A 27,377-nucleotide genomic window follows, 5' to 3' on the forward strand; every position below is an offset into this window, starting at 1 on the left:
GTGTGACACCTTGTGTGCTGTGCTCCTGTGTGACACCTCGTGTGCTGCGCTGCTGTGTGACACCTTGTGTGCTGCGCTCCTGTGTGACACCTTGTGTGCTGTGCTCCTGTGTGACACCTTGTGTGCTGTGCTCCTGTGTGACACCTTGTGTGCTGTGCTCCTGTGTGACACCTCGTGTGCTGTGCTCCTGTGTGACACCTCGTGTGCTGTGCTGCTGTGTGACACCTTGTGTGCTGCTGTGTGACACCTTGTGTGCTGCGCTGCTGTGTGACACCTTGTGTGCTGCTGTGTGACACCTCGTGTGCTGTGCTCCTGTGTGACACCTTGTGTGCTGTGCTCCTGTGTGACACCTTGTGTGCTGTGCTCCTGTGTGACACCTCGTGTGCTGTGCTCCTGTGTGACACCTCGTGTGCTGTGCTGCTGTGTGACACCTTGTGTGCTGCTGTGTGACACCTTGTGTGCTGTGCTCCTGTGTGACACGCTGTGTCGCTCTGTGCTCCAGTGGGACACCTTGTGCTGCTCCACCTGTGACACCCTGTCCCGCTCCTCCTGTTTGACACCCTGTGCTGCTCCTTGCGTGTGACACCCTGCGCTGCTCCTCCTGTGTGACACCCTGCACTGCTCCACGTGTGACACTGCGCTGCCCTGTGCTCCTGTGTGTCACCCTGCGCTGTTCCTGTGTGACACCCTGCGCTTCTCCATGTTCCTGTATTGACTCAGTTGCCCAGAGTAAACACGGGGCAGGAACCAGCCCAGGGTGCTGGGCAGGCTTCCCTCGTCCTTTGTAGGGCACGTCCTATAGCTCCACATAGCTTTCTATTTTATGTGCGGCACTTTGATGCCTGAGCTGTGCCTTTGAAGTCACACTTAGCGCGGGCGGTTGGGTTTTGCTGGTGTGTGATCCCATTCCCAAGTCCTTTGACCTTCCAAGTGTGGCCATCGCAGAGTTTGGCTCGTGCGGTCAGCTCAAGGAATTGGATACAGCCGCTGCCGGCGCCTGGCACTGCCCGGGGACACGTTTACCTGGGCCAGCCGGGCCGGGAGGGCTGCGGGAAGGAGGCTCCTGTGCCGCTCCAAGCAGCTGCACTGGGTTTGTGTGGGAAGATGCTGGAACAGGGCCCGGGGCCTTCGAAGGTTACAGAGCTGCACTGGAGCGCTTCCTCCGGCCCGGCAGGACGCGCGGGGCAGCCGGCGGCTCAGGCAGTGGCAGCTTTTCCCTACAAAAATAATGGTGTGAAAGACCCTGCGTGCCCTGAGCTCTGCCTGAGACCCCGTCCCAGCCGCAGCCCCAGGGGTGAGGTGGCTCTGAGGACTTTTCTGGGAGGCGTCATCGCCTCGGCTGCGGTAATTGGGATAATCGCGCACCAATGTCACCTTTAGCCTCTCAGGGGGAAGTTGGTTCTCTAGCGGTGTCGGGTCCTGTCAGGGGGAACTACAACTCCCAGCGTGCCCCGCGGCGAGGGCGCGACTACAACTCCCAGCGTGCCCCGCGAGGTGCGACTACAACTCCCAGTGTGCCTCGCGCCACTGCCGGTTGCCGGCGGGAGCGGCAGCCCTGGCCGAGGGGGTCCCGCCGAGCGCGGGCCGCAGCCCGCCCCGCCAGCCGCCCCCACCGCCGCGGCCTCTGCCGAGGAGGTAGGAGCGGTTCCCCGCTGCCCCCCCATCCCTCGTAGCGCCTCGGGCCGTGCCCCCGCTGAGGCGGGCCGGTTTTGCCCGGCCCGGCCCCGCCGCGGGGTGTCCGGCCTGTGACGCGACGCCCTCTGCTTTGCCAGGGCCTCCGGTGGCGGCCGGCGGAGCGGAGCTGCCGGCTTCAAGTCCCCGGTGAGTCCCTCAGCCGGACTGTGGGGAGGTGGGCCCTGCCCGGTGGCTCCGCCAGAGCGGGGCGGCGGGGCTGGCGGCGGGCGGTGCTCCCCGGGAGCCGCTCGCACGTTGGCGGTGCCTCAGCCCGGCCCAGCGGGGAGTGTTTGTCCCGGAGGGTGAAGTTGCTCGTTGCCGGGTCACTGCCGGCCCCGCGGTTTAGCACAGAGTCCTTCTGGGTGCTTCTCTTCAGTGCCAAATGGTGATTTTGTTTGTTTTCACTTTACGCTGTAAATCAGCAAGGTATTGCAGGGTATGATATGGAGCAGGCTGACAGCACATAAACTGATAAATATTTTACCCGAGCTCTTGCTGCTTTGTGCCCAGGAGATTTTTTTTTTCCTTCTTTCCCCCCCCTTTTTTTTTTACACCACTGACCCATAGAGTGTTTTCTGACCAGTGCCCCCCAGCACTGTAGCATCTTATCCAGGGCCAAGTTAGTGTTAAATGTGTTCTGTGCTCTGCAGGTCCCATCTCCAAGGTCCTGCCAACCTAATGGAGCCAATGAAGAAGCCCTGCGGTGTGAAATTGAAGAACTGAAACAGAAAGACCTTGCTCTAGACCAGGAAATCACACAATTATTGTCCGAGTATGTCCTTGACAAGCTCAGTGTTTGCTCTGATGCCTCAGTTATTTTTGTTTTTAAAATAAAATATGATCAAGGAATTAGAGCTGAAAGGTGGCCTCTTATAATGCCATTTTTCTTATGGTGCCGTACAGTGTTGATTACAGTGTTGTTTGGAGTTATGGAACCAGTTAAAAACAAGAGGAAATTATTTCTGGTTTATTTGGTAAAGCAAAACCAGTTTTACTAGTTGCTTGGATAAGGAGGTTTTACCTTTACCTGGAATGTTGCTGAGGTAGTTCCATGTAAATTGGCAACGAATTGTTTTAGCAATTACGATACTACAACATGTCATACTACTAGAAGAGCTTGTTCATGTGAGAATTAAAATTGAGATAATGACTTGTATGACCTGCCAGATTTAGTCCCAGATAAATCTGTTTCCTTTTTTATTCCGTCTTGATCAAGCGTTCACTTGGTTTGTGTCTGAGGTGAGTGGGTTAAACTTGTATGTTCGAGGAGCAGAAGCGTTTCCCAGGCAAGAACGCTCTGACATGACGGGTGCCCTGTACAGGGTAGTGCAACTGGTTGATTGTGGTTTCTTATGACACACTGTGGCAGCTGCTTATTAACAACTGTTTTGAGATAAAATTGCTGCTTGATTTTTAAAGAGAAGGGATCTCTATTCGTTGCGAAGCAGTGATAACTTCTAAGCAAGTGTGTAGTGCATAGAATGGAAATGGTAGAACAACAAAGACTGTACCAAAAGCTTTTATGTTTTATCCTCAAGGATAAACAGACCTTCTTAATTTTTCCCCCAGCTACAGATTAGAGATACACATACATTGAATTCACCATAGCCTTTTCCTCTTTCTACTTGATTCTGATAATTCAAGTGGATTGTTTTTGGTCTTTTTTTTTTTTTTAATAAGTCTTGATGTGGAAAAAACAAACTACTCAAAATGAGGATCTGCTAATTTGTAGGTTTCATGTTTATGACTTGCAGCAACTGTACTTGCTGCCTTCAGATTCTGCTTTAGATGTGCCAGGTGTGGGTGTCTCAACTCTTGCTGTGCTCGGTCGGTGGTGGCAGCACTCGCTGTGCAGCAGCAGCACCGATCCCGCTGTGTCATTTTTTTGACCTTTCTGGTTTTATTTGTACAGAGGCTACAGCGTGGAGGAACTGGAGAAGCACATCTCTCTGCTCCATGAGTATAATGATATTAAAGATGCTGGACAGATGCTGTTAGGCAAGCTGGGTAAGGAACAGGAAAGCTGTTGAAGAATTTATCAGTCAATGTTTTCATATAGAAAGAGAGAGAGAAGCTCCTACACTATGAAGGCAGAGCTGGTTTTAAAGATTCTTCAATTCTAGGCTTATATAACCCAATCACAAATGCTTCTGTCATTATTTTCTTGGGATATTTTTAGAACTGAATGTGTGAAATAATTGTCATTGACTGGTACTTTAGTCTGTGTTATGGATCACCAGAATTTGATAAGTCTTATTAATTTTTGTCAGTTTTGTCCTTCATGTGCTAAAAAGAAGTGTTGAGACAAGTGGGGAGTGTAGCAGCAAAACCTGAGGTTGTTTTCATAGCTGTGGGAGGTTCTGTGAGATAGCTGGGGGCTACTGGGAGGAAAACGCAACTTTTCTGACTGATCTTTGTTTAATGGAAGCAATGGTATTGCTTTCTTTTCTAGCTGTTATCCGAGGGGTTACTACAAAGCAGCTCTACCCTGAATATGATCTGGAGCTCAGTGACTAGCAGTGAACCTGAGAACTGCCGCATCCTGCGAAGATGACTGTTACTGGACTATTGTATTTTGATGTCGTATCAGTTTAGAACTGATAGGGTGGCGTCAGAAGTATGTATGTAGAATTGCAACAGCATATGGGTTAACAGTCTTATTTCCAAGATGCTTTTGAACTTGAAAGTCGTTGAATCTATCAGCTGTTTCCTGCTTGTGGGAAAGGGATGTAAGACTTTCGATAATTTCGTCTGCTACCTGATCAACACTATTTTTAGTTTCTCTTTTGGAAAGGCTGTAATTCAGGTTGATGTTAAGACTCTTCTCATGAAGCCTTTGCTTCCCTTCAACATCCAGGGGCTATTTGGATACTGAATGGATAGAGGATGGGAGGGCATACAAATATGCAATGTAATTAATAGCTGCTTTGAAAGAAAAAACCCTCAGAAGTAGGGATGGAAGAAGGCTGAAGTCGTGGTCATTTGGGGGTTTTGTTCTGGTTTGTGATCAAATCTGGTTAAGTCTGGGTGGTTTACATTTTTGTACTTAACTGCTCTGGTATCTGGAGGTTTTGTATCATTTCTGTAGTAAATGGCAAAATGTGAAGTTGTGTTGAACTGTGTGGTCTGAATAAAGCAGCTATCACATTTCTCAGTAATTCATTTTAAGAGCCTATGAAACATTGCATGAACCTGGGAATAAATTCTTAAACTATATTCTGAGACTATATATGTATTATTTAAATGTTTTCCAATGACTCTTAATGGAGACAGTGTGGCAGCGCTACCCAGTAATGGGTAGGAGCAGAATTACATTTACTTTCTAAATGCAGAGTCACTGTGAAAGTGAGTGGTGTCCTGATCATAAAATGATGTTGAGAGCGTGAGTGTTACAATGTCGGGTGTCAGGACAGGGCGACTGCACAGACTAAATTTGGCTGTTTTGGGCAGTTCCAAGGGATAAAATGCTCTGCTGACTGTAGATCCATCATCCCTTTTTCACTCAAGCTCGATGTACTCCTGCCCTTTTCTACTTCTAACACCTTGCCAGTAAGTTCCTCCTGTCTCCATTCAGGCTCATGCTGCAGTCTGCTCATTATTTCCAAATTTGAATCAAATGAGTCTGTCTTCATAGTGCTTGGAGAGCAGAAAATGGTCACAAAGGCTGCTGCTGAGAATAGAGATTTGGTTTTGTGCTCTCCATTCTGGACCAGGCACAGCAATATCACTAATAAGTATCTTGTTTTGCCATAAAAGTCCTGAGGAGAGGTCTAAAGCAGGGGAACAGACAAAGTATCTGTATTCTGTGATTCATTTAAGCATTTGCCTCCACTAATGTGCAGCTGTGCTTCTTGGAGGGTATTTACTGCAGCCATATAAAAATGGACTCTCGTGGGTATGGTTACAGGTTTATTGTCCCCACCATAAACCCCTCCTGCCAAGTGTGGAAAACTGTGTTTTGGGGTAGTTTTAAGAGGAGGAAAAAAGTTGCAAGGCAGCTAGAACTGGGGGACACATTGCTGGTTTGGCTGGTATTTTCTCTGTGGAAGAACTGGTTGAGCCTGGAGTGTTCCAACCAAACTGTTAGTCTGGCAATGATCACACACGACTGCAAATGGTTTTTGCAATGAGAAATAAGTACAGAAATTCCTTCAGTTTGTGTTAGGTGTGAGTATTGCAGGACAAACAATACTCCGTTACCAAAGTCACTGAAGATTATTTAAGGATTGAGTAGTCTATGTTTTCTTCCCCTCTTTGTAGGAGCACTAGGAGCACCAGTGTTCTGTGTGGCTCCAGAGCTCGTGCTTCGCTTGGCACAAGACACTTTTCTGTGGAAGGTGCCCTGACTCCAGCCTCTTCTCCACAGAGGATGAACACACAGAGCCACCCAGCTGAGGTAAGAACAAAGTGCCCTTGGGGAGTCCCTGCGGCTCTGCAGCCGAGTTCCAAGCCAAGAAACAGCCTCTTCTCTGTTAGGTCATTTTCAGTTTTATTTCTTACGCATCAGTCCCTATTACAAAGCCTCTTTTCCTGGTCACACATGTCTACTCTGTATATAACCATTTCCTTGCATTGCTTTGTGTAAGCTGTGTTTTCTCCTGTACATCCCCCTTTTAGCCTGATTTTGAGCTCTTTTGTATCTGAGAGCAGGGCTAATGAAAAGAAAATATTCTAGTACAACAGAGGGAAAATAAAATCTATGCAGCTGATAAGCTAATGCTGCCAGTTGCAAGGAACAAACAAATCTGTGCAATCAAGGGAATACAGCTCCCTAAGATGCTGTATTTCCTGCCACTAAACAATTTGGGGATGGGTTTTTATATTCCTTAGCAACCTAATGTTCCCAAAGTCAACAGGAATTTTGGCACAGCCAACTCCCGTTAATGAACTGTTTGTGATGCTTTAAAAAAAATGATACAGCCTGTCACTGAAAAAAATGCCTCTCTGATTAAACTCATCTCAAGGCAAGGGTGGAAGTGAACTGCAATTAACCTCTTTCCTTCTGCTGTCCATCATGCTGTCAGCACGTAGCTGCGTTATTGTGCTACAGAAATTGCTTGTGGCCGTTCCCTCCGCTGCGTGCACTCAGCTGTCTGCAGTGTGGGCCATCTCCGCATCCGCCGTCTGAAGGAGACTTTTATCCTGATGACCTAGTGTTTTCTCCAACTCTGTTTTCACTTTAAGCTGACAGTCCCAAATTGCTTTCTGTATACTCTGCAGGTTCCACTGCGTCCTCAGGAGAGCGTCATCCAGTGTGAAAACACCATCGCGTGTTCTCCGCACTTGTGTGCACACAGCAGATGATTTCAGCTCCAGACCAATCTCGTGAACTATTTTTCGGAGGTACTGCTGCGTCTCATGCAAGCAATGGACTTCTAGAAGGAGACAGATTCTGTCAGAAGCAGTGAAGTGTTGACACAAATTCAGACCTTGTCTGTAAATCCAGACAGCCCTCACAGTTCTGCTGAAAGAACTGGTTGGGTAGAAGAGACTATTTAAGATACAGCACAGGTGGACTGCAATTTTCTGGAATGCTGCGGGTTGTCCGGGTCCCTCCCAAAGTGAATGTTTTAGAAAACAAACTCAGATACAGGAGAGTAATGTAGAAATTTAGGTATTTCAAAGTGGGTAAGAAAAGGTACCTCTTTAACAAGACAATTTGTGAGGAGACTGGTTGTAAAAAATCAAAGGACATTTAACCCCTGCTCCCCCCCACAAAACTGCATTACACTGAAACATTGGGATAAAGAACAATTTTGCCCCATAGGTATTCACTATGCAAATGTTCTTGCTTCAGTCCAAGATCTGGAACTGGCAGGGAAAACCCTGTGAGCCAGGTGCACAGCTGGCTTGATTTACCACAGCAGCTTCAGTACCGTGAGGGCTCCAGGTCTTGCCCTAACAAAAACTATTTCCACAGCACTAAAAAGCTCATCTAATGAGGAGATGCTTTTGCGACTTGAAACTACAAACTATGACCTTTTTGGCAGAGATTACCAGTTACGTGTTGATACAAAGTTCCCACCAACTCATTTTGCATTAAATCACTGAGAAGAAACTGAAGTTTTCTGACTTATTTGCTATAATAGATACTCAGACTTCCCCAGTAGTCTTTATACCAGTCCTACCTAGCTGGAATTCTGGTGGTGCAAACTGGAGGCATCGGATGCCTGTGATTATCGGAGGGCTCTTTTCCATGGGGCGAATCAACCCCTGGACAGCCAGCTCGTATGCCTCTTGTGTTTTCATATCAATGTTGGAATACCTGCAAAAAGGAAAAAAAGGAGCAGTGCAGACACTTAGTACTTCTCAATGGGATTCAAAATATCTCTGTGCTAATAAAGCAAAGCTGCGATTTCTATTTTTAAAACGGTGTATGTGTTGAGTTTTTGTGTACATTTTAACACTATATGTACTGTCAGTAGTGTAGCACAGTTTGGGAGGGAAGTACTTGGTCACATCTACAAGATATTTTTGTAGGCCCTAATGTGGCTAATAGGTCCTAAAATAACTGGAGATTTGAGGATACAAGGACATTTGACTGCAACCTCAGAGTCCAGAGCACTCAGAGTCACTTCTCTCTGTCCCTGGCCAGCATTCCAGCCTTTAAAGACTTTCATTATGGCAAACAAAATCATCTTGTTTGTTTTAAAGACCAGCAGTCAGATCAGGTCAGCTGCATTTCCCCGCTGGTACGTACATCAGCAGGGCCTTATGATTTGTTCCTTGGATGACCGCGAGAATCCGTTCCAGCTTCTCCCTTGTGATATGATCTGCAAGTATTTAGGCGAAAACAAAGTCTCAATTATCCATCCAGAAACAGCAAAGAGACGGCAGCATGAAATGTGCCATCAGGGTACCACTGTGACAGACAGACACATAAAAACAGGCTCCAGCAAAGTCACATCTCCGGGCTGTACCCTGGTAACGCACAGAGCGGCACAGCACTGGGCAACAATGGGAAGAATCAGTTTGCTTCATTGATTTAAAGATGTTGGCTCCAGTTTCTCTTACTGGGTGTTTGAAGAGTTTCATTTAATGAAGGCTTCCAATTGCTATCTCTAGGTATGATTTACGGAGAGATCTGGGGCCCACCCAATTCAGCAGCAACCCCTGTGATCAGGACTCGTACTGGCTGTGTAGATGGTGGGGTTGTACTTAGAACAGGTGGACTATAATGTCAAGACTGCACGTGGGCTGCATGTAAAAACAACAACTAGAAAGCACCTCAGGCGTTCCTTTCATCATTATGCAATTTACCTGGCTAAACACTTCACAGCTGGCCTGCAGTTGGTGTTCTATCTTTGTTTGTTTTTAAAACACATCAACTCAGTTTCTTACCAAATGTTGTCTTCTCTACAAGCTTCCCTGTGTCTGAGAAGTCATCAGTGGCTTTACCAAACAGCCCACCGACAGTGTAAACCTTGAAGAAGAGCAAAGAATGGAATTTATCAAAGAAATACTCCAAGCAATTGAGTACCAACGTTCTGCTGTGCAGCTGCTAGGACGTGCAGGCTATGATGACGGTGTTGCACAAAAACACAGCGGCATCCTCTTCTCATACAACCACGTGCAGGCACTCACATGAAGGATGAATTCTGTGTGCCAAAAAGCTCTTAAAAGCGTTGTTGGGTTTTAGACACAAAAGCAGAATCACTGCCATGAGGCCAGTCTGCGGCACTAGGGCAGGAATCAAGTGTGAGGTTGCGCTCAGATGTCCTGAGGCCCTTCCAAACCATCACCTACCCTGGTCAGGTGGCAGTTGTACAGGTCGGTGAACAGCTTGTTCCCGTGGCCTATGCCAAGCACTGAAACACAGAGAACAGGGAACCCGTTATTCAGCCACAAAGAAAGTTACTGACGTGCATTTATCACACACACACACACACACACACACTACTTTTCTTCCCCCCTGGACAGGGCTGTTTCTCCTTTAGAAGTCTCTTTTAGAAGCGCAATTAGACCCCCAAATAGTATACTACCTGTCATTAAAACTACAAAAAGGCTGTAACTAGGGCATTTGGATTTTCCCAGAACTTTCCACCTGGGTACTTCAGGACAATTGCTTAGCAATGCTGGTCACAGTGAAGCCAGTTCAAGTGGCAGAGCAGACACGGTGTCACGAGCAGGAGCTCGGTGCGTCACAGCAAAGCCCCGTGTGCGGGGGGAAGGGGTCACTCTCATCTCCTGGCACTGCCAGTGCGTTGTTGGATCGTTTCTTCGGTGTTTTAGTATTTGTACTCCCAGTACTCCCAGCCGGGTTGAGAGACCCGGCGGCGTTGCTGTGTAAGGGCTGAGTGTTCAGCGCCGCTTTCCCACGGGCAAACCCACCACCCCGCAGGCAGCGGGACGCGGTGCCGCTCGCGGACCAGACCCACCGAACACTCCCGAGGCTTTCACGTCCAGCCGGTGACCCGCTCCGATCTTCAGCCGCCTGAACCGCGGGCCTCGCACTGCAACGGACACACACAGCGTCGGGACCGCCCCGCAGCGCCCGCCGGGGCTCCGCCACCCGCTGCTCCCCCCGCCAAGGCCGAGACCCCGCGGCGGCCCTTACCGAGCGGGTGGTCGGCCAGCACTGGCACCCTCATGGCCACCAGCCCCGTGTCCCCGCTGTCACCCGGGGCCGGCAGGAACCGGACGTGTTGCCGCGGGGCGCGCACCGACGCCGCGTTCAGGTCTGCAAGAGAAGCGGAGGGTCAGGGGCAGCCCCCAGGGTACGGGGTGGGGGGTCCCGCCGCCGGTCTCCGCCGCGCTCACCGCGCAGCAGCTTCGTCTCCACCGCCTCCCGGACGCAGCCCCACGCCACCCCCGCCGGTTTGTACACGGCGAACAGCCCGCTCGGCACCGCCGCCATGCCGTCTGCCCGCTCCGCCCCGCTCCGCCCCGCCGGGCGCTTCCGGGGCAGCGGCGGTGGCGGCGGAGGGGGCGATGCTGCTGCTGCGGCGGGCGGTGGCGCGGGCCGGGGTCACGCTGCTGCGGGCGGGTCTCGGTTCTCCAGGCAAGTGCCAGTTCCCTGTCCCGGCCCCCGCGGGCACCTCAAGGGCGTCCGGGCAGTGCCCGCCCCGTTTTCCGTCCCCGCCGGGCCGGTTCCTCACCCGCTGCTCCCGCAGGCAGAACGTGTGTGAGCCACAGCGAGCCGCGGGCCCGGGATGGACACGGCGAGGAGGAGGAGGAGGAGGAGGAGGAGGAGGAGGAAGGGTGCTACCAGCTGTACCCCGGGCACATCCCCACCAGCCCGCTGCAGAAGGCGCTGCTGGCCGCCGGCTCGGCGGTTATGGCTCTGTATGACCCCTACAGACACGGTAAGCCGAGCTGAGAGGACACCCAGGATCCATATGAACATCCGGCAGATCCTGCCCAGTGTCTCCTGGGAGTTTCTCGGGGGACTTTGTTTGTTGTCTCCCATTGTTTGAGATATTCAGTAATGGGGCAAGTGCAGAGCTGAGACCTAGCCCAGGGCAGGAGGGAGTGAGGAACCCCAGACGCCCCACAGTGATCTCCTGCTGACCCCCTGCAATGCCATGTGGCTCCGTTTTATTCCTCTTTGGTCCCTTAGACCTCACACCTGCTCCTGCATCTCTTCCTGTGGGTGACACGAGGTCAGAGCAGCCCCAGGGTTGAAGATCTGTGGTTTATGGGGCTCCTTGCTTTGCCACAGGGTCTCTGCGTGGTCCTGGCCAAGGGGTTCATTGCCCCATTTCCTCACCTGCCAACACAGAGCTGGGTATTGTGAAAAGCACTCTTGGGTCACTGTCTGGTCTCTCTTTCAGACATGGTTGCAGTCCTCGGGGAGACCACAGGCTGCCTTGCCCTACCCAACCTGCGAGACAAGATGAAACACCACCCTGAAGGTTACCGCATCCTCCAGTGCGTCCCTCTGCATCGCTCCCTCCCTCACCGCGTGGTTCATGGTGGGGAGGGAGACACGAGGCCAAACACGTTCCTTGGGCCCCATGAAGGGAGAGCCCGCGGCTTCCTGTCTTAAAGCCAGCACAGGCGTTTTGTTAGCTCTAACCCTCTAGGTTTCTTATTATATTTGTAATGATCATAAGAGCCTATGGCAAATCTAAGGGCAAGAGTGCAGCAGCTGCTGGGCCCAGCCCTATTCCAAACGCTGCTGTCTGTCTGTTCCGCTTCGCTGCCTGAACTGGCAGGTGCCAACACAAGGAGATGCAGCAGCAGACAGGGGGGAGAAATCCATGGACAGGGTGCATGGAGCACTGCAGCGATGAAAACCCACCACATCCATAGATTTCTCCTCTGCACCTGCTGCCGCATCTCTTTGCATCGGTGTTTTCATCTCTGTTGGTCTGCCTTCTCCTTAGACACCTCCATATTTTCCTTCCAGATGCCTACAGCATGTCCCCAGCTCCTTTTCTCCAGGACCTTGTGCTGTGGGTTTCTCTGGCAGACTCATTGGCCTGTGTTTCACTTTCAGGGAACGGCCTCGCATCCGTCTCTCCACCTTGGACATGACCAGGCTGCGGGGGCTGCCGGACGGCACGCTGGGCCGAGAGTATGTCCGGTTCTTGGAGGACAATGTGAGTGTGGGGGTTTGTATGGTGAAGTGGCTGTAGTTGATCCCTGTGCCAGTAACATGGATGTGCTTTAGGGGGAGACTGGAGCCACAGAGGAACCTATGGGGAACACTCTGGGCATGAGAGGGAGCTGGGGAGACAGAATGAGATGCTGGGCATTAGACAGTGCTGGATTTGTCACCGGTGCTGCACAGTCCTTGGTTTTTGTCTATATAAATGACACTGACCCCCATCATTGGGGGCTGGGAGATGCGCTGATGGAGGGGACCACATGTTGCTGTGCATTAAAGAACATGACCAGAAGCCTGAGGTTTGGAAGGAGCTGATTTGGACCTCTTCGGATTTGCAGAAGGTTTCTCCAGACACCCGGATGCCACCCAAATTTGTTGATGATGAAGAGCTGGCGTACGTGATCCAGCGGTACCGAGAAGTCCATGACATGATGCACACCCTCCTCGGCATGCCAACCAACATGCTAGGTGAGCGGCAGCGGGCTCGGAGGGCTGCGCTGCCCAACCCCACCTCTCCCAGGAACAGAGACACCTGGGCCAAACTCCCTGATCCTCAGCCTGAGGTGGTGTGCTGGGAGGTTTGCATCATCGCTGGCTCTGTGGTGACCAAGAGCCTGTGGGGTGTCACCTTTTTCCTGGTGGGAGCTGCTGTGCCCAAGCCCTGGGTGCAGGCTGGGTGGGTGGGTGTTTGCTGCCTGACAGGGAGGGTGGCACCGGGGGAGGGTTGTTTTGCAAGCTCTGAGCGAAGGCAGAAGCAGGGGGTTCCTGGTTGCTCCTATTTGCTCACCCTTGTGTCCTTTGCCCTCGTTTTGAGTCTGACTCAGTCACAAGTCACAAGTCGAGCCTTGCTGGGGAGCCTGCGGGAACCGGCACATCAGGTCTCCTACACAGGCTTTGCCTGAGCCCTGGTGGCATTTCTGAAAGGTCTGTCCCGTGTCGAGCGGTGGGCAGAGCTGTGCAGGGGATCAGGCTTTGGCAGTTGCATTGCTAAAGATCTGTAGGGAGCTGACCTGACCGGGAGGTGTTTCCCAAGCTCGTGGGGCATTGACAGTGTGGTGCTGCTCCCTGGGGACCCCAGGCCATCCCTCTCGAGTGGGTGGTGCATGATGAGGCTCATCCTAGCACGGGATGAGGCCATGACCAGGCTTGGGAAGCATTCTCAAGTCCTGCCATGGAGTTGGGGGGATGCATCTGTAGCATCCTCGGGAAGGGGCAGAAGGTGCAGCCTGCCTTGCGTAGCCCTGGGTGGCCATCGACCTGGCTGTCCTGCTCACTCACGGCTCCCTGCTCCCTCCCAGGTGAGGTCGTGGTGAAGTGGTTTGAAGCCGTCCAGACAGGGCTGCCCATGTGTGTCCTGGGAGCAGCGTTCGGCCCCATCCATCTCAGTGCACGGTAGGCACCGGCCGATGAGGAGGGAGTCTCTGCCGTGGGGACGTGCCAGCCTGGGTGATGCTTGCCAGGGTCCTCTGGGGATGAAGAGGGGAACACTGCTAGTTTGCAGCAGGGTGTTGGAGGGGATCCCTGGTGTGAACCGTCTGCTCTGTCCCCACAGCCCAGGGAAGCAGTGACAGTGGGAGGCACGACTTTGCCTGGTCGCTGAAGCAGAACCTGATGCTTCATTTGCTCCCAGCTCTGACTTTTCTGTGCCAGGCAGGAGGAGCAATGCCCAGGCCTGGCTGCCCTGGGCTGGGCACATGTTGAGGCCAGCAGGACTTTTACCATGCTGGCAGCTGTTCCCTGCCCCAGCACATCTGTTTTGGTGGCCCAGCACAATTTGGGGATTGTGAAACCTGAGTTCTTGTCTTGGGTTTGCTGCTGACTGTAACCTTCCGGCACACCGTCCTCTTCTGTGCCTCAGTTTCCCCTGTGAGTTAAGCAGGAGGCATGCTAGAAGGGTGGAATGGTACCTGGGACATATGGTTGTGTCATCTGATTACAATGGAGACTTGGAGAACGAAATCAAAAACAAAACAAGGAAATTAAAACTGTCACCTCCTGTATTGTTTATTCCAGAAAGCTGCAGGTCCTGGCCACTGAGCTGGTTCCCTGGGCAATTCGGAGCGGGCTCAACGCCAGCTGTATCCTGAACGTCTACTATGAGCAGCGCTGGGAGCAGTCGGTGGAATCCCTGCGGGAGGAGATTGGCATCTTCCCCCCCCCAGCCATTCGAGTGTGAGAGCTCAAGTACGGGGAGGGGACAGGGGCTCCCTGCTGGCAGACAGCAGCCGTCCTCTGCCACACTCCATCTCCTCCTGCCCGGCAGTGCCGTGTGGCTCTACCACCAGCCGCCACGGACCCGAGGGCTGAGTTTTCTCCTGCCAAGAGCTGGCACCCTCCTGTTGGTAGAGGCCAAGTGGCACCTCCCTGTGCTGTGACAAAACTTGACCCTTTTTGCTGTTTGTGATTCAGTGGAGGATGGCAAAGCCCACCAAGCCTTTGCCAGCTGGGTCTGGCTGCTCGGGTCCCCACGGCAGCAGCACTCCAGTACTGATGCTCTGAAATGCCGGGATGGGGAGGGAGCAGAGCTGGTTAACAACACACTGCCACAAACTGCCACGTTGGCCTTCTGCAGCTCGAGGGCTGTGTAGGCAAATTCCTCCTCCCACCCTCCCTGGCAAGATCAAAACTTAAAGTCTTGGTGCTGCCCTGGGCTGGAGCTAAACAAGTGATTTACAGAGCAGCCCAGGGGCAGGTTTGGTGTGTGCAACAGTGAAATCCCAGCTTGTACTGGTGCCTGACTGGTCTCCTGATGAGCCACGTGGGATGTGTCTCACGCCTTGGAGACCAGCCAGTGCACAATTGCACGCTGATGGAGCAGGCAGGGAAATACCTTTGGATATTATCCGAGCTGGATTGGCTGTTTGAGAGCTGATCCCAGGCTGCCGTATCTCCCTGTAGTCCCTCCCCATCAAAACTGCTGACATCTGTGTGATTGCGCTGGGTTTTCGGTAGGAATCCTCCCCTCTTTGGGCAACAAAATGACACGATCAGGAATAAGGAGCTGAATCCTGGGAGCACAGAAATGGCGTCTGCTTGTGCTGTGTCTGAGAGCTGATTGCTGAGTTAATTAAACAGGGCTCCAGACTGCCAGCAGCTGGAGAGCAGAGCCGTGGGATGCAAGGGCAGAGAGGCACCAGGCCGGGAACTCTTTGTACGTGTGGGTTTGCTGTTGAAATTCCTCCTTGCTTAATAAAATCCACAGTGGAGCTTGTGGTTCATTGTCCCTCTCCTTCCACCCCATCTCCCCTTCTGAGGGAGAGATCTGATGTGAAACCTCACCCTTTTTCAGCTCCGGCGGGGTCTGCTGTTCTTTGTCTGCTGTGGTAGGCGATGGCAGGGTACACACATGGCTGTGAATCCCTGGGGACTGGGACACAATGTGGGCTGCAAAACAACATCTTTCCAGCTGGGATTTGGGGCTGTTGAGCAACTTCTTGTGCTGGTCTTTGCAGAAGGGCCTGGACAGGGGAAGATCAGGGTGCGGAGCAGGAGGGTGACAAAGCTGGGGGCTTCCTGAAGTGATCCTGGTTCCCAGGGGAGGGAGAGGGTGCTCTGACTGGGGTCTTTTGGGGGCACATGGCATTGCCCCGCTATGACCTTCACCGGCCCCATCCCAGTCTCCTGTGGGATGGTGGAGCAGGGAGGTGGGAGCAGAGCCTGAGGGTGTGACCAGGGTCAGAGTTGGTCCATGCCAGGAGGCTGAGCAAGGGTAAAACTGTGGGGTTTTGGGCTACCTTCAAGAGCAGGCACTAGGGCAGAGGGCCTGGCTTGCTTCCAGCTTCCACTGACTCTGTGTTTTCAACTTCTCCCTCCATCCTTCTCCCCCCACACCAGCCAGACTTTGGGTTTTTCTCCCAAACTGGGATCATGTTTCCCCTTGGCCTCCAGAGTTTTTCAAGCAGATAATGAAGAGTACGATATAAATACATACTTCAGCTGCCATAAAACACAGAGTGGGGGGTTGTCCTCTTGCACTGGTTGAGATGAAAGAAGCGTTTGGCCCTAAAACAACCCAGAAATGTGCTTTTATCCATTGGAAACGTGTCTGAACTTTGGGGTGGTTTAACTGAAGGGCAGCTTCCAGAAGTTGTGTGCAAGCAGTCAAGGAAACATTGGAAATGACATTTGTGAGAGAGGGTTTTGCTGCACTTTGGGTTATTTAGCGAAGCTGTGCAGCGCCCAGGCTGCCGGCGGTGGTTGTGCCGCCCTCGCGCAGCCGCGTGTTGCTTAATGGGCCGGTGCCAGTGCTACAGAAATGGTATGTAATGTAATTTTAAACTGCCTCTGCTCCGCTGGATCGCTTAATGGCCACTGCAGCTCCTGTTTGTGACAACCATCGCTTGTTGAGTCTGCAAGAAGGAAGGCACCCAGGGTGGAAGACGTGGGGTGATTTTGGCGCATCAGACACAAGCCATGTTAAAATGTTTTTTGGGGTGGGGGGTGTCCCTATTAGGTGTGGACAAGTGGCAGCTCCACCACCACTGCCAGACCTGGTTTGGGGCTGCGATAACAATAACCACTGAAGGACGCGATATTGCTGCTGAACCGCACATGAAACGATGCATTTTTATTAACCCCTGGGAGGGCTGTGTTCTGGTGCTCCTCTCACCGTGGGTCTGGCCCCCCGTTCCCGGTAGCCATGCCTGCCCCAGCTCTGAAACCGGGGCTCCCCTCCGCAGTCTCCGGGGCACAACCGGGCTCTGCGCGGCGGCAGCGGCCGGGGGCAGCAGCTCCCCCCGGTCCGGTGCACCCGCGGAACCATGAGAGCGATCGCTGCGCCCCGGCGGCAAAATACGACTCTGGTGGGACTCGAACCCACAACCTTTGAATGACTCCCGTCAGCCACGCTAGAAGTCCAATGCGCTATCCATTGCGCCACAGAGCCTTCGTTCTGCCGCGCCCCCCTCACCGCCTCTTCCCGCCGCGCCGCCGCGCGCCCCGCCCCGCCGATTCCCGGGGCCGCACCCGCCGCCGCGGGGCCGGGCCGGTGCCGCCGGGCGGGACTACAACTCCCGGCGGGCCGCGCTGCGCGCCCCGCCCCGTGCCGCAGCGGCGGGCGGGCCCCCTCCCGGCCCTGCTCCCGGTGCAGGTGGCCGGGCCGCAGCGGACGCCCCGGAGCCCGGTAAGAGCGCGGCACCGTTCTCCCCCTCCGTGACTGCCTGGCACCGCTCTGCTTCGCTGCGGCGGCCACGCTGCCTCCCCGCGGACGGTCGGGCGGGGCCGCCGCGGCCCAGGGTCTGTTCATGAGGCGCTACGGCCCTGCGGGTGGTACCGGGGTGCCTCAGCCCCCCGGTCTCATCATGAGGCACCGCGGGCGGTACGGGGGCCCCTCAGCCCCCCGGTCTCATCATGAGGCACCGCGGGCGGTACGGGGGCCCCTCAGTCCCCCGGTCTCATCATGAGGCACCGCGGAGATCCGGGCTGCGGAGCTCCCCCCGCAGATACCGTCCTTCCCCGGGCTGTTCCCGGGCCTGGCCGGAGGAGGGTCCCGCTGCAGCCCCGGTGTGAGGCTCTAAGGGGCCTCCTGGTCGTTCTGCTCCCTCACATGGGGCTGGTCCCCCGGTTTCGGCCTCCCCGCCCTTCCCCGCGGCCAGCAGGATCATCCCCATCGCCCTGCTCAGGGCCAAGGGGGTGACAGGTGACTCCCCAGCTGGGGAGAGACCTCCGGGGATCTCCCAGCCCCTGGAGCTTCACCATTAGCTCTGGGGCTTCTCGGAGCCCGGTCACCTGCCCGTCACCCCCCGGGCTCTCCGGTCTCTGTGCCCGTGGGTGATGGAGCCCTGCCGTTTGCCTTTGTGCCCGCTGGCTGTGGAGCTACAGGCAGGTCTTAATTTTCTCTGTGCTGATGCAGCCAGACAAGACCTGAATCCTTAACAGCAGGGCCGAAGGTCTCTGCCTTAACGCACCGGTTATCTCTCCGTAATCTCGCACTGGTTATCTCTCGGTGGGAGGCACTGGGCATACTGGCAGAGATGTGAGCAGAGGATAACAGGAGCCTGTCTGGGCCTGTCTCACCTTCAAGTGGGAGATTAAGCACCTTGCTGCCCACACAGAGTGTGGTTTCCCCCACCGCTGGTTCTCCATGTCTGTCTGTTTGATGTGAGTGTGTAACGAAGGGTCCAGGTCTTGGCTGTAGTAGTTTGGTGGTGATCTGAGACTTTAACTGTGGAGAGAGGCTCCCAGGCAACATGCAGTGGGTCCTGCCCTGCCAAAATGCCAAGGGACTGTGTTGTGGGATCTCAGGCCTGGGAGGTGTTTGGTGGGGAGAGCTCAGAGGCTGCTGCCATGATTTTGAGTCTCTGGGCAGGGCCTGCAGATGGGGGATGTCCCCAGGTCCCCACCTGCGAGCAGCATCCAGCTCTCTGGTGCATCCCTGCCTGCTGCTCGGAGGTGAGACAGCCTTTGTGATACGCCAGAGCACAGTGGCCGTGTGGCCCCGCCTCAGCTGCCATCCCGCTGGCATCTCATAGCAAATCTGCAAGGAGGAAGACACAAGCGTGGCTCCTGGCCATGCCGGCTGTGGCAGAGCCCAGCCAGGGCTGCCAGCTTCAGAGCAGTGAATCTGCCTTCAAGAGGGAAAGGGAAATGATGTGAATGTTTCCTTCCTATTCGGCCTGCATCCATGCCAGGAAGGACCAGTTTTATCTAGGAACCCTCGAGCTGCAGGGGTCACATTGGTGTCACTTTCCTCTGCCTGATGCTGCCACCTGAAAAGAGCCTTTGCTAGATTGTCGTCCCTTGTGAGTCTCAAAGCCACATCTAGGGTGTGTTTGGAACAGGGATAGAGGTGCTGGTTTGGGTGGCGAGTGCCAGAGACTGAGTTGCCGTCCACAGGGTGTGGGTTGGGGGGTCTGGTGCTGCTGGCAGCAGTGACAGCCCTTGTTCTGCCCTCTCCAGCCTGACCAGGGCCACCTGGTCAGGGCCTCATCCCTGAGCTGCTCTGACAGCGTCTGCAGCAGAGCCAGGCCAGGAACCTGCCCGCCAACACGAGGGTTTGCAAACACGAGCAGAGCTCAAAGGACTGAGTTTCCTGTCCCTGTTCCTGTCTGAGCTGTGTTGGGGACTGTGTGGAGCTGTGCTGTCCCACTCACTGTGCTGGCTGTCCCAGCGCCAGGCGTGCAGGAGAGCTGGTGCTGGAAGACAGGGAGACCTGGGAACAGAGGGATCCTTGAGGTCGGGAGGAATCTGAAGCTGGGCTTTGTTAGACTGGAGGTGAGGGGCTGAGCCAGCACTGCCTGGCATTGCTCTGGTGCCTGCCAAACATCTGTACGAGGTCTGCTGCTGTGACTCTGCTTCCATATCCATGAAATGACTTCATCCTGCATCTCACGCTGCTGGGATGTGGCTGTGCCCATGGCTGGTGTGCAGGATGTGGCTCCCCAGGTGGGAATGGCCTTGCTCTCTGTTGGCACCAAGCAGTGCGGTGCTGGTGGCTTAATTTGAGGCCATCTTCAAGGTCTGGTAAAATTACATCTGTGGGAGCTCTGGGCTGCTGGGTTGGTTAAGTCCTCGCTGCCAGGAGGAGCTGTGACTCAGGGACCTCATCCAGGAAACTGGGGGCTGTTAACGCATCTCCTGCCCATGGGTTCATTGTCACTAAGTCCAGTGTGCTTGGGTTGATGGCCATGGTTTCTCTCTCTCTGCGCAGGCCACGATGTTGCGTCTGGCTGCTTTTGCAGCGCTGCTGCTGTTCTTCAGGCTCAGTCTGGAGCTGTCCTGGGCCCAGGCCATCCCTGGTCTCTTCATCTTCTACCTGGGATCCGGTGGATGGGACTTCTTCCTCATAGCCATCAAGACAATACGAAGGGATGTCACGTAAGTGTTCTGACCAGGATGTTCTGACCATCCACCCTCCCCTGGCCTAGTGCTCTGCCCTGGGGTGCGTGTGAGCGCAGCCCCAGCTCCTTGCACAGCCCTGGGTTTCTGCTGGCACCTGGCCTGGCTGGAAGGAGATCTTCCTTTGCCGTGCCCAGGCGGCTCCAAACTCCTGGGCAAAGTTTTCACAGGAGAGATAGATTTCAGATGAGCTCAGAGGTTTAGTGCCTGTCCTTGTACTTCACCCTGTCCCTAAAGCTGCTGGCATGGCACCAGGTGCCTGGGCAGGGCCGGTTCTGATCTGATACCAGATTGTGCCAAATCCTGGCAAGGATTTGTGGGGAGGGAGTGGTGGCACCTCTTGGAGAGCACCTGAGGCACAAAGATGCCCCTTTGGGAACACACCTGTCTGCAGCCTTCCAAAACACAGCTCTCCTCGGCTTCCCTCAGTTCTTGGCTATAAGTATCTTTGCAGATATGCTCTATGTCCATGCTGCTCAGGGGTGCACCCAGAGCTGCTACTGACCTAGAGTAGGGCTTGGAGCAGTGCTGGGCTGCTGCAGCTCCGAGCAAGGTCCTTGTACTGTGCTGGCTTTGCTAGAGGAGTTGGTTTTGTAGGGATCACTGAGCAGCGTCCCTCTTGCTCCCCTTCCTTTGGCAGCACGGGGCTGGTCCTCTTGCGGGTGAAGTGGCAGGTGTGGAGACACGTGAGGGAGAAGAACACAATTGCCAAGATCTTCCAGAAGACCGCGAGCAAGTATCCAGAGAAGACGGCGCTGATCTTCCAAGGCACAGATGAGAGCTGGACCTTCCGGCAGCTGGATGAGTACTCCAGCCAGGTGGCCAATTTCTTCTACGGCCAAGGCTTCCGCTCTGGTGACGTGGTGGCTCTTTTTATGGAGTCTCGCAATCAGTATGTGGGGCTGTGGCTCGGCTTGGCCAAGATTGGGGTGGAGACTGCCCTCGTGAACTCCCACCTGCGCATGGAGGCCTTGCTGCACTGCATCACCATCTCCAACTCCAAGGCTGTCATTTTTGGGGTGGAGATGATGGAAGGTGAGGGGCAGATAGATGCATCAAGGGTGCTTTGGACTGGAGTAGGGTGCATCTAGTTTATGGATTTCATGTTCCTTTCCTGCCCACCACAGAGCAGGGACCTGGAAGAGAGTGGACAGTTGAATTATCCAGGAATTGGATTTGTTGGGTTTTTTGTTTGTTGTGTTCTTGTTGGCCCTTTGGACACCAGGTAGGATCTGGAATTCAGTGCTCTCTGCCTCCCAGGCAGGCCAGCCTGGGTGTGAGGGTCCTTCCTTGTGCCTCTCAGATCCATCCACTGCATGGAGCCCTGGGCTGGGCCTGCCCCGCTGCACAGGACGAGCTTCCCTTGCTCTCCATGGCTGTTATCCACATACCTGCAGCACCTTGGCTCCTGCACCTTGTGTTTCAGTCACGCCTCTGAGGTTGATGGTGTCAACAAACCTCTTGGCACTAAAGAAGTTTTGGCTGGGGATAGACAGAGAACAGGATCTTCTAGTCCCTGAGGAGGCCTGGGCTGTGGCCTCAGCATCTGTTGATTGTGGGAATGACATCCACCTGGGATGGTTGTCAGCCCTTTGGGGACTCTGCTGAGCACAGCGAGGGTCCTGCTACCTGGGTCAGTGTCTCCCTGAGATTGCCTGGGAGCGCAGGGGGTCTCTGTGCTGTAACCACCCTGCGGTCTTTTTCCATCTCCCCTCTTTACTTTCTCAGCCATGCAGGAAGTGCAGCCCTCCCTGGAGAAATCGGTCCATCTCTTCTGGTCTGGACAAGGAAGCCCCGAGTCTGCTCTTCCTGGTGCAAAACACCTGGACCCTCTCCTGCAGGCGGCCCAGCGGCACCAGCCAACCCCCCCTGATAAGGGCTTTCTTGGTACGTGGTCAACTCTTGGGGGCCAAACTTGCAGTGGTGTATCTACAGATCAGCCAGTTGCAACACTGGCAAGAACATCTGCTCAGGATGCCAATGGCAGATGTCTGCAGCAGGGCCTGGGGTGTTAGGGATGGGTATTACTCCAGTGTCTGAAGCCCAGCCCTGTGTGGAGCAGTATCTTGTCGTGCTCTCCATGTGTCCAACAGATCTGACCTGCCCAGGGTGAACCCAGCATAATGAAATTTTGGCTCAGCTGGCATAAACAAAATCTATAAAATTGACTTTTCCCCCCTCTTCCAGTTCAGCCAGCTCCTAGATAGGGTATGTGATCTTGTCTTCTCATTGCTCTCCAGATAAACTCTTCTACATCTACACGTCTGGCACGACAGGGCTGCCCAAGGCTGCCATTGTGGTGAACTGCCGGTAAGGCCGTGGGCAGGGGCTCGGGGGTGGACGGGGCTGAGCTCTGCCCTGTCCTAGCAAAGCCCCTCTGACCCCGTTGCTGACATGTCCCTTCGCCCTCCTGTCCCAGGTACTTCCGCATGGCCAGCTTAGTTTTTTACGGTTTTCGCATGAGGCCTGATGATGTGATGTACGACTGCCTCCCGCTCTACCACGCTGCAGGTACCGTGTGCCGTAGGGAGCCCTGTGTGCCGGAACCGTCTCTTCCCCTCAGCCAAGCCCAGGGCTCAGGCTGGAGGCTGGTGCAGCAGCAGTCCCTGTGTCAGGAGTAGCTGGCTGCTGCTGGCAGCGTCTGACCGAAGCTTTTTGCTTTTTCCCTGGGAGCCAAGAATTGATCTGGCTGACCTTTGAAGTGGGAAGGGTGTGTGGGAGGGTGGTTATTCCAGCTTTTAGCCTGGCTTTGGAATAGCTGCGCCTTGTTGCTGCTCCCCATGGAAACTCAGGGAGAAGGGGAAGGGGTACCCACCTGGCTGGTTGAGGCGTACTGGGATGTCTAAGTGCAAAGTGCTGCCCCAAATCTCATTGCCTCATGTCTCCTCCCCGGTGCCTGTGGTCCTGGGGGTCTGGCTATGTGAACACCCATCTCCTGTGGGCCAGCGTGTGGCCTCCACCTTGCCCTGCCAGGCCTCTACCCAAGCGAGCTGGGCTGGAGGTGTCTGGGGACTGAGGGCTTCCCTGACTGCCTCTCCACAGGGAACATCGTGGGGATCGGGCAGTGCCTGCTGCAGGGCATGACAGTTGTCATCCGCAAGAAGTTCTCGGCTTCACACTTTTGGGAGGACTGTGTGAAATACAACTGCACGGTGAGGCCTTGGGGCAAGGGGCCAGTTGGGACTGGGCAGTGGGGCCTGGGGATCTGTGCCGTGCTGGGGAGAGCGGAGGCCTAGACTCGTTCTGCCTGTCCATCCTAAACCACCTTCCAAGGTGGTGGGGCTGTGTCCTTCCCACCTGGGGTGGCAATTCCACATGTCCAAACCCTTCCCGTGCTCCAGCATTAGCCAGGAGGCCTCTGATATGTTTCACAGACTGGAGCAGTGGATTAACCAGGGTGGGACAGGACCTGGACGAGCTAGCAGGACTCCTGGGTTTTACTGCAGCCTCCTTAGGGGACTTGGGGCATATTGTGCCATTCCTACCTGCCCTAAAGAATCTTCAAACACCCCAGAGCCTGGCAGAGGGGTCCTAGTGAGTCCTTCTCTCTGTCTCTCTCAGATTGTGCAGTACATCGGGGAGATCTGCCGCTACCTGCTGAACCAGCCGTACCAGGAGGTGGAGTGGCAGCACCGGGTGCGCATGGCACTGGGCAATGGGCTGCGTGCCTCCATCTGGCGGGAGTTCATGGCCCGTTTCGGCATCGCCCAGGTGGCCGAGTTCTACGGGGCCACAGAATGCAACTGCAGCCTGGGAAACTTTGATAACAACGTAAGGCTCCACCACCCTCCCCATGTCCCCACAGGGTGCCGCTGGCCTGGGCAGGGCTGGAAACACAGCCAGGCTGTTTGCTCCTGGTTGCTTGCTCCAAGAGGCTTGGCGTGGGTTGCCATATGCCTAGAAGGGTTTTGGCTGTTGTCATGCAGTGCCAGCTCTCTGGTATCCTGGATGTCTGTGGGCAGTGGGCTCAGGGCGGGAGGGATGTCCCTGCTACCTGCAGCTCTGAGCTCTTTCTGTTCTAGGTGGGGTCGTGTGGCTTCAACAGCAGGATCCTGCCAAATGTGTACCCCATCGGTTTGGTGAGGGTGGATGAAGACACCATGGAGCTGATCCGGGGGCCGGATGGTGTCTGTATCCGCTGCAAACCAGGTTAGAGCAGCCACAGGGATAAGTCTCCTCAACATTTTGCGAGTCTTTCCCAATAGTTCAAGATAATTTACCTAGGTTTGACTCTGCTCAGTTAAACCCCACCAAGCCCATTAGACACACTTTCTCCCTGGATGCAGGTGGTTGCTTCTGCCCTTCACCCCCTCTCTTCTCCCTGCAGGGGAGCCGGGACAGCTGGTGGGCCGCATTGTCAAGAGCAACCCCTTGCAGCATTTTGATGGCTACCTGAATCAGTCAGCCACCAACAAGAAAATCGCCAGGGACGTGTTTAAAAAAGGGGATGCTGCTTATCTCACAGGTGAGGCAAGCAGGGTCCTTCCAACCACTCAGAGCAGAGGAGAAGAGTACTTGGGTGGGCATGGGGGCTGTCCCAGGCTAGCAGCGGTGTCCTGAGATGCTCCACGGTTGCTCCTGGTCCCTCTGGCACCTCATTTTTTGCCTGTTTCTCACTTTCCTGTAGGGGATGTCCTGGTGATGGACAAATATGGCTACATGTACTTCCGGGACCGCACTGGGGACACATTCCGCTGGAAGGGGGAGAACGTTTCCACCACAGAGGTGGAGGGGACCCTGAGCCGCATCCTCCACCTGATGGACGTGGTGGTTTATGGGGTGGAGATCCCGGGTAGGTGAGCGGGAAGAGGATACTCAGGGGAGTCGGGCCATCGGGGAGGCAGGTGGGCATCCGGTACTTGAATGTGAGCGTGTCCTGCATGTCCAGATCAACACGTCCTTTTGCAAGAGGCTGGACCAAGGCTTCCCGTGGGCAAGCTGGGAAGAGGCCACTGGGCATCTACTTAGCAGGAACCAGGGGGTTCCCTCCCTTTCCCAAGTTCTGTCCTGAATCTGTCTCATTTGGGAGGACCCTGTGTCCTTGCTGAACAGGCTGCAAGTGCCTTCTCTGGGAGGAGGTGACCATGACCGCAGGGTGTCGCTGGTAGCCTTCGCCACAGGGTGGTGACACAGCTGGTGACATGGCCTGACATGCCACTGCTTTGGTACAGAGCAGGGTCTCTGCAAGAGGACTTGCTGGCACTGGGCAGAGGGAGATGATACTACAGGGACAGCATGTCTGAGTGCTTTCCCTTCTCTGCCCCTTAGGGATTGAAGGGAAGGCAGGAATGGCAGCCATTGCTGACCCAGAGAACTCCTGTAACCTAGAAGTCTTTGCCAGTGAGCTGAAAAAGGCCCTGCCGCTCTATGCACGGCCCGTCTTCCTGCGGTTCCTGCATGAAGTCTCCAAGACGAGTAAGTAACTGCACACACACTCAAAATGGACACAGAGCTGGGGGGCGAAACCTGGTTTGGAGACCAATCTGTGGTAGGGTTGAGATGGACCCTTCTGCCCCAGGGAGCCCCTCTGCCCCATAGAGTCCCCTCTGAGTTCCTCTGGTGGTTTGGAGGTGTGGGCGCAGACGGCTGAGTCTGGAGCAGCACAGGGACGGTGGGGATGGGAGCATGTGCAGCCGGTGACCCCTCGTTCCTTCTTCTCTCCCCACTCCAGGCACTTACAAGTTCCAGAAGGTGGAGCTGCGGAAACAGGGCTTCAACCCTGCACAGGTGAAGGACAGGTTGTACTTCCTGGACTCCAGGCAAGGCCGCTACCTGCCGCTGGACCAGGCAGCGTTCGATAGGATCCAGTCGGGACAGCAGAAGCTGTAACCGGTGGGGCTCAAGCAAGGCACATCCTCAGATCCTGCTGGGGAGAAGGGGGCAAGGCAGGCGCTGGGAAAGAAAAGGTTCAAGGAGCGATATAAAGGCACACTAGAGATTTTATTTGACGAGTTTTACAGATAATGGTTTGGGGGGAACCAAGGGGAGGGGGATGGTTACATACCAAAGCATAAACTCATTATGGCTTTATTTTCTACTTGGTACAGTGGTGGTGTTCCCGTGCCGTGGGAGGGGCAGGACCCTGGCCAGTTGAGGAGGGGTGGGGTGGCCCTGCCATTCCACTTTGCTTTTGCTGTCTTTCCCTCCCCTTTCCTGCCTGCAGCAAGCCTTCCTCGTGGAGGCCATGAAGGGACCAGTGCTGGGCTCTTTGCCCACTCCTCACCCAAGCAGCCATCTCCTCCTTGGCACGGGAACCACACTGGCAGAGGGAAGCTGAGTGCCAGTCACACCCCCTGCCCTGTGCGTGGCTCCACTGATGTGGTTCTGCTGTGAATCGGGGGAGCAGGGTGATGCCATGCTCAGGAGGGGGACAGCGATGTGTTTCTGCCATGCCTTGCTCTCTCCTGGGGGTGACATTTCTATTTTTCACAATCACACGCACATTATGTTATGTTATATTATATATATATATATATATATATTATACAGGCTGACATCTTTTTTTCCCAACCTTAATTTATTGTCTGTATGTTTGAATGTGTCCAGGGTTTGTGCAGTAGGTGGAGGGACAGCCCAGACCTGTCCTCTCTTGGAGAGCCCTTTTCTCTCGCAGGGAGACGGGAGGCTCATCTGGGACTGATTCTTCACTTCCAGTGTGGGTGCAGCCGTGTATGTCCTTGTGGTCTTGCTCCATGGTGAAGGACATGAGCGAACCCCGCTATCTTGTGGACACTTCTCTGGGTCTCTTCCATCTTTTGTGGATGCAGCTTTGTTTCGTGCACCTTCATCCTTGCAGAAAGCAGGTGGGAGAGTGGGAATGAAGGGCCTGGTTTGCCTTTGCTTGGATGTACTCAGCACCACGGAGCAGCTCTCAGGGCTTTCCTGCTGCGATGTCTGTGCCCTGAATGTGGGAGGCAACTGCTTAGGGGAGAGAAAGTCCTCCACATACTCTGCATCCCTTCCCACAAGAGTCCTCCCTGTCTCCACCACAGGAGATAGGCCCCAAACTGAAATGTTCACGTTAAACACCTGACTTGTGCTATGTGAATTCCTCACGTTGTGTCTGATGTGAAACAGCCTTAGCAGTGATGTCTGATTCCAGCCCTCAGAGACCATGCAGAAATGTCTGTTCCAGAGAGAACTCTGGACTGGGGTTTCTTCTTCTTTTTTTATGATTTATTTTTATGCTTTTAGCAGGGTTACTCTGTCTTTTGTGAGGGCAGAGTGTGTCCGCTCTTCTAGCTGTGCTTCCACACCAACGTATCTGCCTGCCCCAGTCTGTCCTGTCCTCACGATTAAATGCGAGTATGGGCTA

The 27,377-nt window shown here is 54.4% G+C and overlaps 4 protein-coding genes and 1 non-coding gene across 6 annotated transcripts; 3 read left to right on the forward strand and 2 right to left on the reverse strand.

Annotated features, from left to right (window-relative positions):
• Positions 1-1,357: 1,357 nt before the first annotated feature.
• SWI5 (SWI5 homologous recombination repair protein) lies at positions 1,358-4,832 on the forward strand (the record flags this gene model as incomplete). Its single annotated transcript, XM_065035935.1, has 5 exons — positions 1,358-1,635; positions 1,773-1,821; positions 2,325-2,446; positions 3,587-3,681; positions 4,127-4,832. Coding segments are annotated over 5 exons (609 nt in total), but the record flags the coding sequence as incomplete, so codon positions are not given.
• Positions 4,833-6,139: 1,307 nt separating this feature from the next.
• Positions 6,140-10,793, reverse strand: TRUB2 (TruB pseudouridine synthase family member 2). Of its 2 annotated transcripts, none has more exons than XM_065035918.1 (8): positions 10,773-10,793; positions 10,232-10,354; positions 10,053-10,127; positions 9,421-9,482; positions 9,016-9,097; positions 8,375-8,447; positions 7,803-7,939; positions 6,140-7,049 (listed from the first exon to the last, which is right to left on the reverse strand). In XM_065035918.1, the coding sequence occupies exons 2-8, from the start codon at positions 10,263-10,265 to the stop codon at positions 6,760-6,762; spliced, it is 753 nt and encodes a 250-aa protein (XP_064891990.1). In that variant the 5' UTR covers positions 10,266-10,354; positions 10,773-10,793; the 3' UTR covers positions 6,140-6,759. The 2 variants fall into 2 exon arrangements, with proteins under 2 accessions (XP_064891990.1, XP_064891989.1); XM_065035917.1 differs by lacking the exon at positions 10,773-10,793 and adding an exon at positions 10,435-10,645.
• COQ4 (coenzyme Q4) lies at positions 10,606-15,432 on the forward strand. The gene is made up of 7 exons (XM_065036265.1): positions 10,606-10,675; positions 10,788-10,979; positions 11,448-11,544; positions 12,116-12,218; positions 12,565-12,694; positions 13,525-13,618; positions 14,240-15,432. Exons 1-7 carry the CDS (start codon positions 10,606-10,608, stop codon positions 14,400-14,402), a joined length of 849 nt encoding a protein of 282 aa, XP_064892337.1. The 3' UTR covers positions 14,403-15,432.
• Positions 15,433-17,020: 1,588 nt separating this feature from the next.
• Positions 17,021-17,111, reverse strand: TRNAR-UCU (transfer RNA arginine (anticodon UCU)). The gene is given in 2 exon segments: positions 17,021-17,056; positions 17,075-17,111. It is a non-coding gene; the product is annotated as a tRNA-Arg (tRNA).
• Positions 17,112-17,176: 65 nt separating this feature from the next.
• SLC27A4 (solute carrier family 27 member 4) lies at positions 17,177-27,377 on the forward strand. Its single transcript, XM_065035910.1, has 13 exons — positions 17,177-17,348; positions 19,875-20,041; positions 20,703-21,097; positions 21,791-21,949; positions 22,303-22,372; positions 22,482-22,573; positions 23,105-23,214; positions 23,624-23,833; positions 24,085-24,211; positions 24,390-24,527; positions 24,690-24,854; positions 25,331-25,477; positions 25,734-27,377. The coding sequence occupies exons 2-13, from the start codon at positions 19,881-19,883 to the stop codon at positions 25,889-25,891; spliced, it is 1,932 nt and encodes a 643-aa protein (XP_064891982.1). The 5' UTR covers positions 17,177-17,348; positions 19,875-19,880; the 3' UTR covers positions 25,892-27,377.

This window comes from Columba livia, chromosome 19 (genome assembly GCF_036013475.1).
Source record: "Columba livia isolate bColLiv1 breed racing homer chromosome 19, bColLiv1.pat.W.v2, whole genome shotgun sequence".
Taxonomy (NCBI): Eukaryota; Metazoa; Chordata; class Aves; order Columbiformes; family Columbidae; genus Columba; species Columba livia.